General features: G+C 41.8%; 1 protein-coding gene across 1 annotated transcript; it reads left to right on the top strand.

The window, feature by feature from the left end:
* Window positions 1–522: 522 nt before the first annotated feature.
* CLEC12B (C-type lectin domain family 12 member B) lies at window positions 523–9,647 on the top strand. Its single transcript, XM_045464366.1, has 6 exons — window positions 523–708; window positions 2,562–2,660; window positions 4,948–5,166; window positions 5,677–5,831; window positions 6,008–6,123; window positions 9,200–9,647. Exons 1-6 carry the CDS (start codon window positions 618–620, stop codon window positions 9,348–9,350), a joined length of 831 nt encoding a protein of 276 aa, XP_045320322.1. The 5' UTR covers window positions 523–617; the 3' UTR covers window positions 9,351–9,647.
* The last annotated feature ends 1,569 nt before the right edge of the window (window positions 9,648–11,216 follow it).

Here is an 11,216-nt window from a genome sequence, read left to right as displayed (position 1 = left end):
TCTTGTCCTGAGTATTAGTTGTTATCTCCAGAGGGATTATTCTGTTTGGAATTTAGCCATGCCAGAGGGACCTGCCATGGGTACGCAGTTTTTTTTTTTTTTTAATTTTTTTTTCAACGTTTATTTATTTTTGGGACAGAGAGAGACAGAGCATGAACGGGGGAGGGGCAGAGAGAGAGGGAAACACAGAATCGGAAACAGGCTCCAGGCTCTGAGCCATCAGAGGGGCTCGAACTCACGGACCGCGAGATCGTGACCTGGCTGAAGTCGGACGCTCAACCGACTGTGCCACCCAGGCGCCCCATGGGTACGCAGTTTTAACAGCTATCAATTTCTTCTTTATTTCCATTGCTAGTACTGCCACTCTCCCCCCTCCGCAATCTGTCTTTCTCTGTCACACACACACACACACACACACACACACACACCAAACAAAAACGAAAACAAAAAACAAAAAACTGATTGTCATTCTGTACTTACCGAGGGGCGGTGGGGTGTGTCTTGGGTCAGTAGAGTGTGTTTATAAAAGCTCCCAGCCTTGAGAGGAACACCCTGTTCCTGAGCCTGAAGACATTGCAACATTAATTGAGTAATTTATAGTCGCGCTTTCTTCTACAATGTCTGAAGAAGTGACTTACGCGACACTCACATTTCAGGATTCTGTTGGAGCAAGAAATAACCGGGACAGAAATAACCTAAGGAAAAGAGGTAGGAGTTCAGAGACAGCAAGATGTTGACCTTGGGGGATGCACAGGCGTTAAATGCTTTGAGGTGGATGCTAAGGAGAGGTGTGCTGCAGAATCTCCGAAACGGAGACAAAGTTGAGGGATGCGTTAAGTGGAGTGGATGTTCCCAATTTGGGGGAGAAAACATGTACCTTCCAAGATCTCTTTAAACGTGTGGTATCACTATGTTTCTTGAGGCTTTGTGCTGTAGTGAAACATATTGGATACGAGAGAAATCCAATTTGGGGATTAATGGATTTTTTTTAAAAGTGAAGTCGTGATATTGACACCTTGTGAGAGATGCCAGGCAAATATTCTTTTAGAAGTCAGATGGGAGGCTTCTAAAATAGAGAAAGTGGAGGAAATTTCTCTTTTCAAAGGTACAAATAACCGAAGAGAGGAATGGGAAGATGAGTGAGTCAGAAATAGACAGGAGATCATTTCTGTTTTACAAGTTTAAAAAAACTGTTTTTAGAAGGTGGAAATTCCCAGTATAATTTGTACAGTTGAATCAATAATAACAGCATCTGTATAGTATTTTATATGCATTATATCATATTTTTCTCAAAATATAATTGTGAAGTAAATGGAATAATATTAGCAAAGCTGAGGCTGAAAAAAACTAAATGGTTTAGCCAAGTTCCTACAACTAGTATGTGGAGTCCAAACTCAGTTCTAGTCTTCAGCTCATTCCCTTATCCCTTGTTGGAAGAAATATAAATCTCTGTGGTCAGGAATCCAGGTTAGTATATCAGACTATATTCTTAATTTTCAATAATCTGTTGACAGTTCAGGTTGTTGCCCAAATCATCTGATATATAGGAACTACTTTCTCCTCTTTGGATTTATTTTTAAGTGTGTGTGTGAGTGTGTGAGTGTGTGTGTGTGTGTGTGTGTGTGTGTGTGTGCACGCGTGCCTGTGCGTGGTATTAGGGCGATATGCAAAGAGGATGGGAATAGGTTTGTCATGGGGTCTAATAAAACTGGTTATACATTTCCGTTTATTTGTTTGTTTAAGTTATAGCTGTAACCCTTGAGATAAAAGGAGTTGTGGTTATGCTGTATGTGACAGTGCACCTGGAAATTTGAATTAATCTGTCTGAAAATGTTGGGCTAGATGCCATTAGATTCTGAATAAACAAATATCATAGGTTAGACTACATGTTAATTTTGCCTTTCATTCAGTATTCATTCATTACCTACCAGATGCTAAATAGAATGTAATTGATAAAAGTAAAATCCATAATAACCCTAGCCTTGGGGAGGTTTTGTGACCTCAAAAACTTGAAGTCTCCCCTATTGTCCAGATCATCCAGAGAAGCATTTTTCACCACATCTCATACATGCATTTGGTAACCTTTTTTTTTTTTTTTTTAATGTTTGTTTTTGAGACAGAGAGAGACAGAGCATGAACGGGGGAGGGTCAGAGAGAGGGAGACACAGAATCTGAAACAGGCTCCAGGCTCTAAGCTGTCAGCACAGAGTGCGACGCGGGGCTCGAACTCATGGACCGTGAGATCATGACCTGAGCCGAAGTCGGACGCTTAACCGACTGAGCCACCCAGGCGCCCCTGCATTTGGTAATCTTAAAGAAGCGTGTTCAATGATATAAAACACAAACCTAAAAATTAGGAGACACTCTGAAAGGGAAAGAGAATGGTGGGAAGAGAAGTGGGGGAGCACTGATGGTAGAGATCTTACTGCACATCATTTTAGGTATTTTTGAGAAAGTAAAGAGAGAAATAAGAGGGAGATTTTAGGAAGCTGGGGAAGCTTCCTAAGTGGGAGAAATAAAAACTCATGTGCAACTACAATTTCTCTGTTGGCTTTCTTCAGGGTGTCCAGCTCCTTCCCCCATCTGGTGCCAGGCTGCCCTGAGTCTGTTAACTCTTTGTCTGATGCTGCTGATTGGGCTGGTGACCTTGGGGATTATGCGTAAGTATATTTTCATCAAACCCAAGAAAGGTGATTAGGAAACACATTTGTAAACTATGCAGACTCAGGTTTGACAATATTATATGATCACATCTCTTTCATTCTTCCAAGTCTCTAAGCTCAACAACCAAGGGACAGACTTTATGATTATGAGGATTTTGGAAATGGATTTTATCCATTTCCTCTTAATTTTTTTTTTTCAACGTTTATTTATTTTTGGGACAGAGAGAGACAGAGCATGAACGGGGGAGGGGCAGAGAGAGAGGGAGACACAGAATCGGAAACAGGCTCCAGGCTCTGAGCCATCAGCCCAGAGCCTGACGCGGGGCTCGAACTCACGGACCGCGAGATCGTGACCTGGCTGAAGTCGGACGCTTAACCTACTGCGCCACCCAGGCGCCCCCATTTCCTCTTAATAAACTAGACTGGATTATGAACAAGGCTTTTGTTTTTCTCTTTATTCATTGGAATGGGGAGCTTCTTTTCTGCATAGATTCACATCCACCTATTATCCCAGTGGTGACCAACAGGGAGCCAACGGAGGTGGACTCAAGGAAAAGCGTGCCGTTTCATTCACCCCAAAGACTTAGTACAACACTGGCTTAATCTGCTCACTCAAGACCTTTCTAGTGTAGAAACAGCCTGCCTGCTAGAAATGAAAAAGAGATAAAAACAAAGAGGAGAATTACCTGGAGGACCTTACCCTGTATATAGAAAGTTGAACCACCTCTGCGTAACAATGGAAGTTCCAGTCCCAATCACAATAGCCCCCAAAAAAGAGTATTCCCTTGGTTCTGACCCATCCTTGAACCGTTAGGGTCAGACAGGATAGGGAGTTGTGGACTAACATTAAGTGGAAGAACATCCTGAGAATACACACTTTGTAGGGTGTCGTTAAGTATATGATGGACAGAGCAGTATTCCCTTTCAGGGGACTTGCAGGCAAGAAAGTTTATTTTCTGGAGGATGCTAGCACCTTCCATGCTACTTTCTTTCATTTTTACATGTGGAAGATTTCATGGGTAATTAGAATTTAGACATACTGGTTTGAACATTTAACTAGAAGCCAATGATGTGGCTTTAGCCTTTTTTCTTTTTAGCCTTCTTTCTTTTAGAAAGAAACATGATGTTCTAGCAGCAGTAACAACTATTCACTAGCCAATCATTAGGGATTAGCAGTTGATCTTCTACAATGATGTATATTTTAAAAATGAAGATGCACTGATGCATATTCATTGGTTCACTATAGACGGGTGAAGGTTTTTTTTTTTTTTTCCTGAAGGGCAGTGACTCTTAAATTTATTGTGACGATGCATCACCTGAGGTGCTAATTAAAGAGGCCGATTTTTGTGGATCCAGGGCCAGAAATAGTCTAGTGTGGCATTAAAATCTGCATTAAAAATGTTTATTTATTTATTTTAAGAGAGAGAGTAGGGGAGGGGCAGAGATAGAGGGAGAGAGCGAATCCCAAGCAGCCTCCCAGGCTCCACACTCTTACTGCAGCGCCCTGCACAGGGCCCGATCTCGGGAACCGTGAGACCATGATCTGAGCTGAAATCCAGAGTTGGACACTCAGCTGACTGAGCTATCCAGGTGCTCCTAAAATCTGCATTTTTTTTTAAAAAAAACAAATATATGGATGATTCTGATAAAAGTGGTTGGCACACCATACCTATTGCCTTAAAGGATTCTGTTCCCATGAAAACACCAATTACACGAACCAACTCCGAATAGGAAAAAAAACACACTAGACGAATGGCAAAATGACTGGCATTGCCTTAGATGAAATATCAAAGATATATAATCATTAATTCATTCATTTAATACAAGTATAATCAGATGCAAAATCTCAATACAATTATAAAGGATGAGCTCCAAACAATTTGGAGTAGCAAGGCAATCGTGTGTGCTTCGTCCATGATGCTTCAATTATTGGGAGCCACTAATACATACGACATGATATAAGAAATATGGCTGTGTTGGGGCGCCTGGGTGGCGCAGTCGGTTAGGCGTCCGACTTCAGCCAGGTCACGATCTCGCGGTCCGTGAGTTCGAGCCCCGCGTCAGGCCTGGGCTGATGGCTCAGAGCCTGGAGCCTGTTTCTGATTCTGTGTCTCCCTCTCTCTCTGCCCCTCTCCCGTTCATGCTCTGTCTCTCTCTGTCCCAAAAATAAATAAACGTTGAAAAAAAAATTAAAAAAAAAAAAAGAAATATGGCTGTGTTAAAAGAATTACCCCTGGCTGAGAATAAGAGGATATGTGAACATGTATCCTATTATGTCTTGGAGTTTTGCAGACATCTCATGAAATTAACTCAGATTCAGAGAGATTAAGTCAACTGCAAAAAACCATCCACCAACAGCAAGATAACTTCTCCCAGCAGCTGAGTGACTACAGGAATTTTCCCAGCGAGGAGGAGCATCTCAAATCCCAGATCTCCAGTCTATTGAAGCGGCAGGAACAGATGGCCATCAAGCTCTGCCAAGAGCTGATCATTCACACTTCAGGTAATCAGGACCTACCGTCAGGTCAAATCTGTTGCCCCAGTGGGCACTGATCACATGAGCCACCTTGCAGTATGAGAAAGTTATGTTATCCAAAGACTCCTAATGATGTCGCCCTAAATTTCCAGGGGACAAGGGAAGATAGGAATTTATTTAACATTTCTGAAAACACAGAGGTGAATTTGGGGAGCATCTTGCAATGATCCCAACCTGGATTCTTCAGCCTCTTAATGGTGTGAACCATTTTTAGGTGATCCTGATGTTATAAGAAGTTAAAAGTGTAGCTGGTAACTCTGAGGCCACAAGACTGAGCCCTGGAAGGAGAATTTCGAGCACTGTTGCCCCAGCCCATAATTGGGGGTGATTTCATTTTCACAGGCTCCTAAAGCGGTATGTTTTCAGAATGCTGGGTCTCAGACCCTATCGTCAAGTTCAATTACTGAGTTCCCAAATCCTTTCCCAGTCACGCCAGGATTATTGAATTTGTGCTAATGGGTGTAATTTCTTTTTCAGACCACAAATGCAATCCTTGCCCTAAAATGTGGCAATGGTACCAAAGCAGTTGCTATTATTTTGCAACGAATGAGGAAAATATCTGGATTAACAGTAGAAATAACTGCCTGGACCAGAATTCCACCTTGGTGAAGATAGATAGCTTGGAGGAAAAGGTCTGGCTGAATTTCTTTCCCTGGTTATAGAAATTATTCATATGATGGAAAGTAAATACATGGAATTTCTGACTCACACAGTGGGAATTCGGGCATTTTGAATGAGAATGAATATCTTAACGTCTGCAAACCAGAATGTGGCTCTCCCATGATATTTTCCCCGTTGTCTCTCTCAGGATTTTCTGAAGTCACAGCCGTTACCCAAGTTTTCTTTCTTCTGGTTGGGCTTATCATGGGATCCATCTGGAAAGAGCTGGCTATGGGAGGATGGCTCCATTCCGTCTCCATCGTTGTAAGTCTCAACTGTCGGGGTGATGGGGGGCGGGGGGAAAGCAAGCGAAGAATACTAAGAAATGGAACACTAAGAAAATCAATGTTAACTGTAAGAATTATAAATCTAGGTACAAAAATAAAAGAGTACAATGTACGAAGAAAAGAGAGCTTCAGGAAAAACTATTGAGAGCAAGACTACCTAATTTCGTGTATGTGACAAACTCATGGCAAAACACGGAAGCTTTTCTATTAGTTGAAATTGCTTTTTTTTAAATTTAAAAACAAATAATAGGTTTTGTTTGAAGCAGTTTATAAATATTAGCCCTATGATAAAAGCACCGTTATAGTCCTATTTTAGGGATGAAACAATTGCCATAGAGAGATTAAATAACTTGCCTGAGGTCACTGAGCTCCTAAGTGGCAAAATCAGGACCGAGTGCTTTTGTGATCATGACCTTGGGCTGTCTGCTACCCTGACTGCCCAACACTTACAGTCCAGAGGGTGGTGTTTATCATGGACATAGATTAACACATTTATTTAAATTCCAATTGTCAACCACTTTCTAACAGCAAGTATGTCTAAATTGGTGAATCAGTTTAATAATTAGTTTTTTTGATGGAATTGACCAATTAGATTATATGGCAAATGTTTTTCATGACTTAAAATAAGCTGAATCCGCACCTTCAAGGTTTTGAGGAAATATTTAGTGTACCTATAGAATACATGATACTTTGAAAATTACAGTTTTTGCAACTATTTAAAGTTGTGAAAAAATAGATGTCAAAAATATGTCAAGGAACACAGTATTACAAAATTCTCTTAGTGATTACAAATCAAATATTTTGAGGAACACAGCTCATCACAACTATATCAAGACGACACAGTTGTATTTGTACTTTAAAAAAAAATTTTTTTTTAACGTTTATTTATTTTTGAGACAGAGAGAGACAGAGCATGAATGGGGGAGGGTCAGAGAGAGGGAGACACAGAATCTGAAACAGGCTCCAGGCTCTGAGCAGTCAGCACAGAGCCCGATGTGGGGCTTGAACTCACGGACCACGAGATCATGACCTGAGCCGAAGTCAGCTGCTTAACCCACTGAGCCACCCAGGCGCCCCAATGAGCCACCCAGGTGCCCCTGTACTTTTAATATAATACATGGTATTTGTACATTACACGAAATGTAAGGTCATTTGGCACATTTCTGGGTGTGGTGGGTTTTTTCTCCACCTCCCTTCCCATCAAGTTATTCACCCATTCACCTCACTCCTGTTTCACTCCTTAATGCATGTTGTCCAAATTTCCTTTTTTAAAAAAATTTTTAATGTTTATTTATTTTTGAGAGACAGAGAGAGACAGAGAATGGGCATGGGAGGGACAGAGGGAGAGGCAGACACAGAATCCGAAATAGGCTCCAGGCTCTAAGCGGTCAGCACAGAGACCGTTGCGGGGCTCGAACGCACGAACTGTGAGATCGTGACCTGAGCCGAAGTCAACCGATGCTCAGCCGACTGAGCCACCCAGGCGTCCCGTCCAGGTTTCCTTAAACTGAGTTATAATCACTCATTTTCCACCAAGGGTACTGTGCTTTAGCGGTGGCTCCCCACGTTCCCTGAATAACAAACAATGACAGGTCTGCACTTTTGTCCCCAGATATATGTCATCTTTGTCCATTTCCCACCATTTTGTCAGGGTGGGACACACCATGACAATTTTGCGCTCGCTAATGACCACTACCAGTCATATTAAATCAACTAGTCTGGTTTCACCCAAATACTCACGGCAAAGAGCATGAGCAAAGTAATAAAAACACAAAGATGAGAGTCACTTCTTTGCAAATGGAGCCATATTGGGCATGAGATGATCACACACTAATCCGGAGTGTTGCTGCTAGACTGAGGGTTTATAGAATGCGCCACCATACCCTGGGAAGTGCCACTGTTTCCATTTTGGGCTTTACGAAGATGAGTCCCTTCTCCCCAAGGACTTTTCATTATCCCAGGCCCCTCCGCTCACTCCCGGTTAAAATATGGAGGAGATGGTCCCTGCAGCAAGGTTGGGAGTCTGACGTCACTGATGCCCTGAGACCGTGGCTGTTATCACGCAAGGTGCTGGGACTGAGCTTCTGAATCACACGGCCGTTTCCTCCTGAGTGAGGCTAATCTCAGCAAGCGCAGAAGCCAAGAGGAAGATTTAGTAAGCCCGGCCCTGAAGCCAGAAAAGAACACTGCAGTTTATGCAGATCATGCTAGTATAAAGGCACACAGGAGGTTGAGACCGGCTGAGCATGATTTGTAATGATGTTATTCAAGAGTTACCACCAATTCCTGACGGAGGTACTAGGGACCGGTATCAGAACCACATCTATGTAGTCACTTATGTTCTCCCTTAACCCTTATCGTGTTCTTTCTTCCTCCTCCACACGTGTGTGTATACATATATACATAACACAAAACTATATATACACAAAATTATATTTGTGCATAACAAAATGTAATAACTGTCCACCCAGAACGTGATTTCACTTGTCTGCTTTCCTTCATAAAGTTCCAGAGTAAAGAAATCCTAGTACTTCTAATATCATATGTGCTGGGTAGTTTCTACCACGTTAATGGAGAGGTTACAAATTCTCAACCCAGAACTTAAGTATCCTGCTTAAATAATTCTACCTGGGATTATGATTAACTTGAAATGGAAAATCTCAGATATGCCAGCTTGAAGAACTTTGATATGTTGTGGGGGCGCCCGGGTGGCTCAGTCGGTTGAGCCTCCGACTTCGGCTCAGGTCACGATCTCACGGTTTGTGAGTTCGAGCCCCGCATCGGGCTCTGGGCTGACAGCTCAGAGTCTGGAGCCTGCTACAGATTCTGTGTCTCCCTCTCTCTCTGCTCCTCCCCCACTCACACTCTGTCTTTCTCTCTCTAAAAAAATAAACATTAAAAAAAATTAAATAAAAAAAAAGAACTTGGATATGTTGTGGAACCAGAAATCTCTCAAAGTTCAGATAGATGGCTTTCGGTAACTGAGAACACTGAATTGTGATCAAATTTCAAATATGAAATTTGTCTTTAATTTTAAATGGATGACTTTCCAGGTTCAGCCCTAGAGAATACACCCAGATCAACGGATCCAGAGGATGTGCCTATTTTCAGAAAGGAAAGATTTATCTTTCCCGCTGCAGCGCTGAAATTTCTTGGATTTGTGAGAAGACAGCTACATTAGTGAAGTTTGAAGATCTGGATTAATACGCATCTTCCGAATTCACCAAGATGTAAGGGACTTGTGATTACGTTCATGTGAAGAAAGAGAAGGCTACCCGACCACAGCCAAAAACATGAAAAGATGACGGTGTACGTAAACTATCAGGCAAATAAACTTCACGGAACATCCTCTGCTTCATCGTCTGATGGCTTCTGATCTGATGTTCTGGTGACTGCTGGGGACCTCGGGAGAATAGCCACTGTATGGCCCTGTTATTCTATCTCAGCATCATTTCACTGAATTTCCTCCCTCAAATAAAAGCCTCTTTTCCTGCTCTGTCATCACACATGCACAAGTGCACAAGGGTGACGTTTAAATATTTAGCAGCCAGAATTGGCATCAGCCGCAGCCCTGGAACAACATTCAGGAGACCCCGTTGTGACAGAGATCTGGGGGATTCTGGGATAGGGGTGCTGGCGGCTAGGGCAGCAGCATCATACCAACTGATTTGAAAATATTTTAGTATCTTGGCAAATTGTTTGCTCGTACCCTTTGTACGAGCTTTGTCATATAGGTGGAGTAGCACATCATTTAGTATTTATACTATCATTTTTTTAGATCAGTAATGTTGAGGTTATTGCTTGGGTAATCCGGGTATTAGAAATTGTGTGAAGATAGTAGAACCATTGTGTTCTATTTTTCAGAATTTTCCTGCGGCATAGCTGGTCAGCGTCCCTGCACGGTAGTTGCCAAACATCGTAAATCTAGCTTGAACGTTTTTCTGGGACAAAATTGCTTATTCGGTGAAGGAGATGGTTTTTACTTGCTCCTCATATAATTGCACAGCTGCGTAGAGGCTCCATAGAATGGTAAACTAACCCACAACACTGATCTGGACAAACCAGAGATCTAGAATTCACTGGAAAAACTGACATGATCAGAGTTGTGAGCTAGGTGCATTTCAGACTACTTTGACAATCCTTTGAAAGAACATCACGCTACATCCAGTAGCCTTTTACTCTCTAAAGATTTAAAATTGAGAGCTAATTGAAATTTTACATAGGCACTAACAGAAACTCTAGAACAAAGGAATCAAAGTCTAATGTGAAAATGTAGTGAAAATTATGAGCAAAATATACGTAAGCACAAATTTGGAAACATAATTATTTCATCATAGTTCAAGTGAGCAGGCTTTACTAGTTATCATACAGGACTGAAACACAAGTCTAACACAGATTAAAAAAAGCAACTTTACTCTTTTATTTCTTTAGTAGCTTTCTGTCACTGTCATTCGCACAAAGACAAAATTATTCCTCAAAGGTCAACGCCTCTGCACCTGACTCCCACACATTTGAGTTTTTCTTTATTCCCCTGGGAAAGATCATTTCTTCTTTTATTCCTCTATTTCTAACCATCAAAAGATCTACTATTAGTGTTAAAATATCTTTGTTGGTTATTTGGTTCCTATCAGGAGGTTACAAGTTTCTTCCCTGGTGTCTTGTATCTTTTAACTCTTATCTCCTGTGCACTCTGACTTTCACCCTCACTGAAAGAGGACGTTTCTGTTTCTGATCTCACAGTGGCTCTGGAATTTCACCAGATCGTATTGCTCATAGACGTCTCCCCGCTTCCCTGCCATCATGATGTCGTCCCTGGCAGCCTTTGCAGTGGATGAGTAAACCCAAAGGTCTTCTGGAAGATCCTCCAACCCCTTATGTCGGAATAATTTATTCCTTGCTGCTTTCTAATACCTTGGCTTATGTTATGAGACATGCCATATACCAGGAGTCAATCTCTCTCTCTCCCCACTATTGAAAATTTCTGGGAGATATCACACAACACACACACACACACACACACACACACGTACTGTCAAAAGTCCTGGGGAAAGGCCATGGTTTGTATTTATT

The sequence above is a fragment of the Leopardus geoffroyi genome, chromosome B4 (genome assembly GCF_018350155.1).
Source record: "Leopardus geoffroyi isolate Oge1 chromosome B4, O.geoffroyi_Oge1_pat1.0, whole genome shotgun sequence".
Classification (NCBI taxonomy): Eukaryota; Metazoa; Chordata; class Mammalia; order Carnivora; family Felidae; genus Leopardus; species Leopardus geoffroyi.
The sequence above is the reverse complement of the archived record's forward strand: the minus strand, read 5'-3'. Positions and strand labels throughout refer to the sequence as shown.

Coding starts and splice junctions, on each gene's coding strand:
- CLEC12B (XM_045464366.1), top strand. CDS start 618: ATGTCTGAAGAAGTGACTTACGCGACACTCACATTTCAGGATTCTGTT. Junction 2,661..4,947: donor GGTGACCTTGGGGATTATGC/GTAAGTATATTT, acceptor TATGTCTTGGAG/TTTTGCAGACATCTCATGAA. Junction 5,167..5,676: donor GCTGATCATTCACACTTCAG/GTAATCAGGACC, acceptor TTTCTTTTTCAG/ACCACAAATGCAATCCTTGC.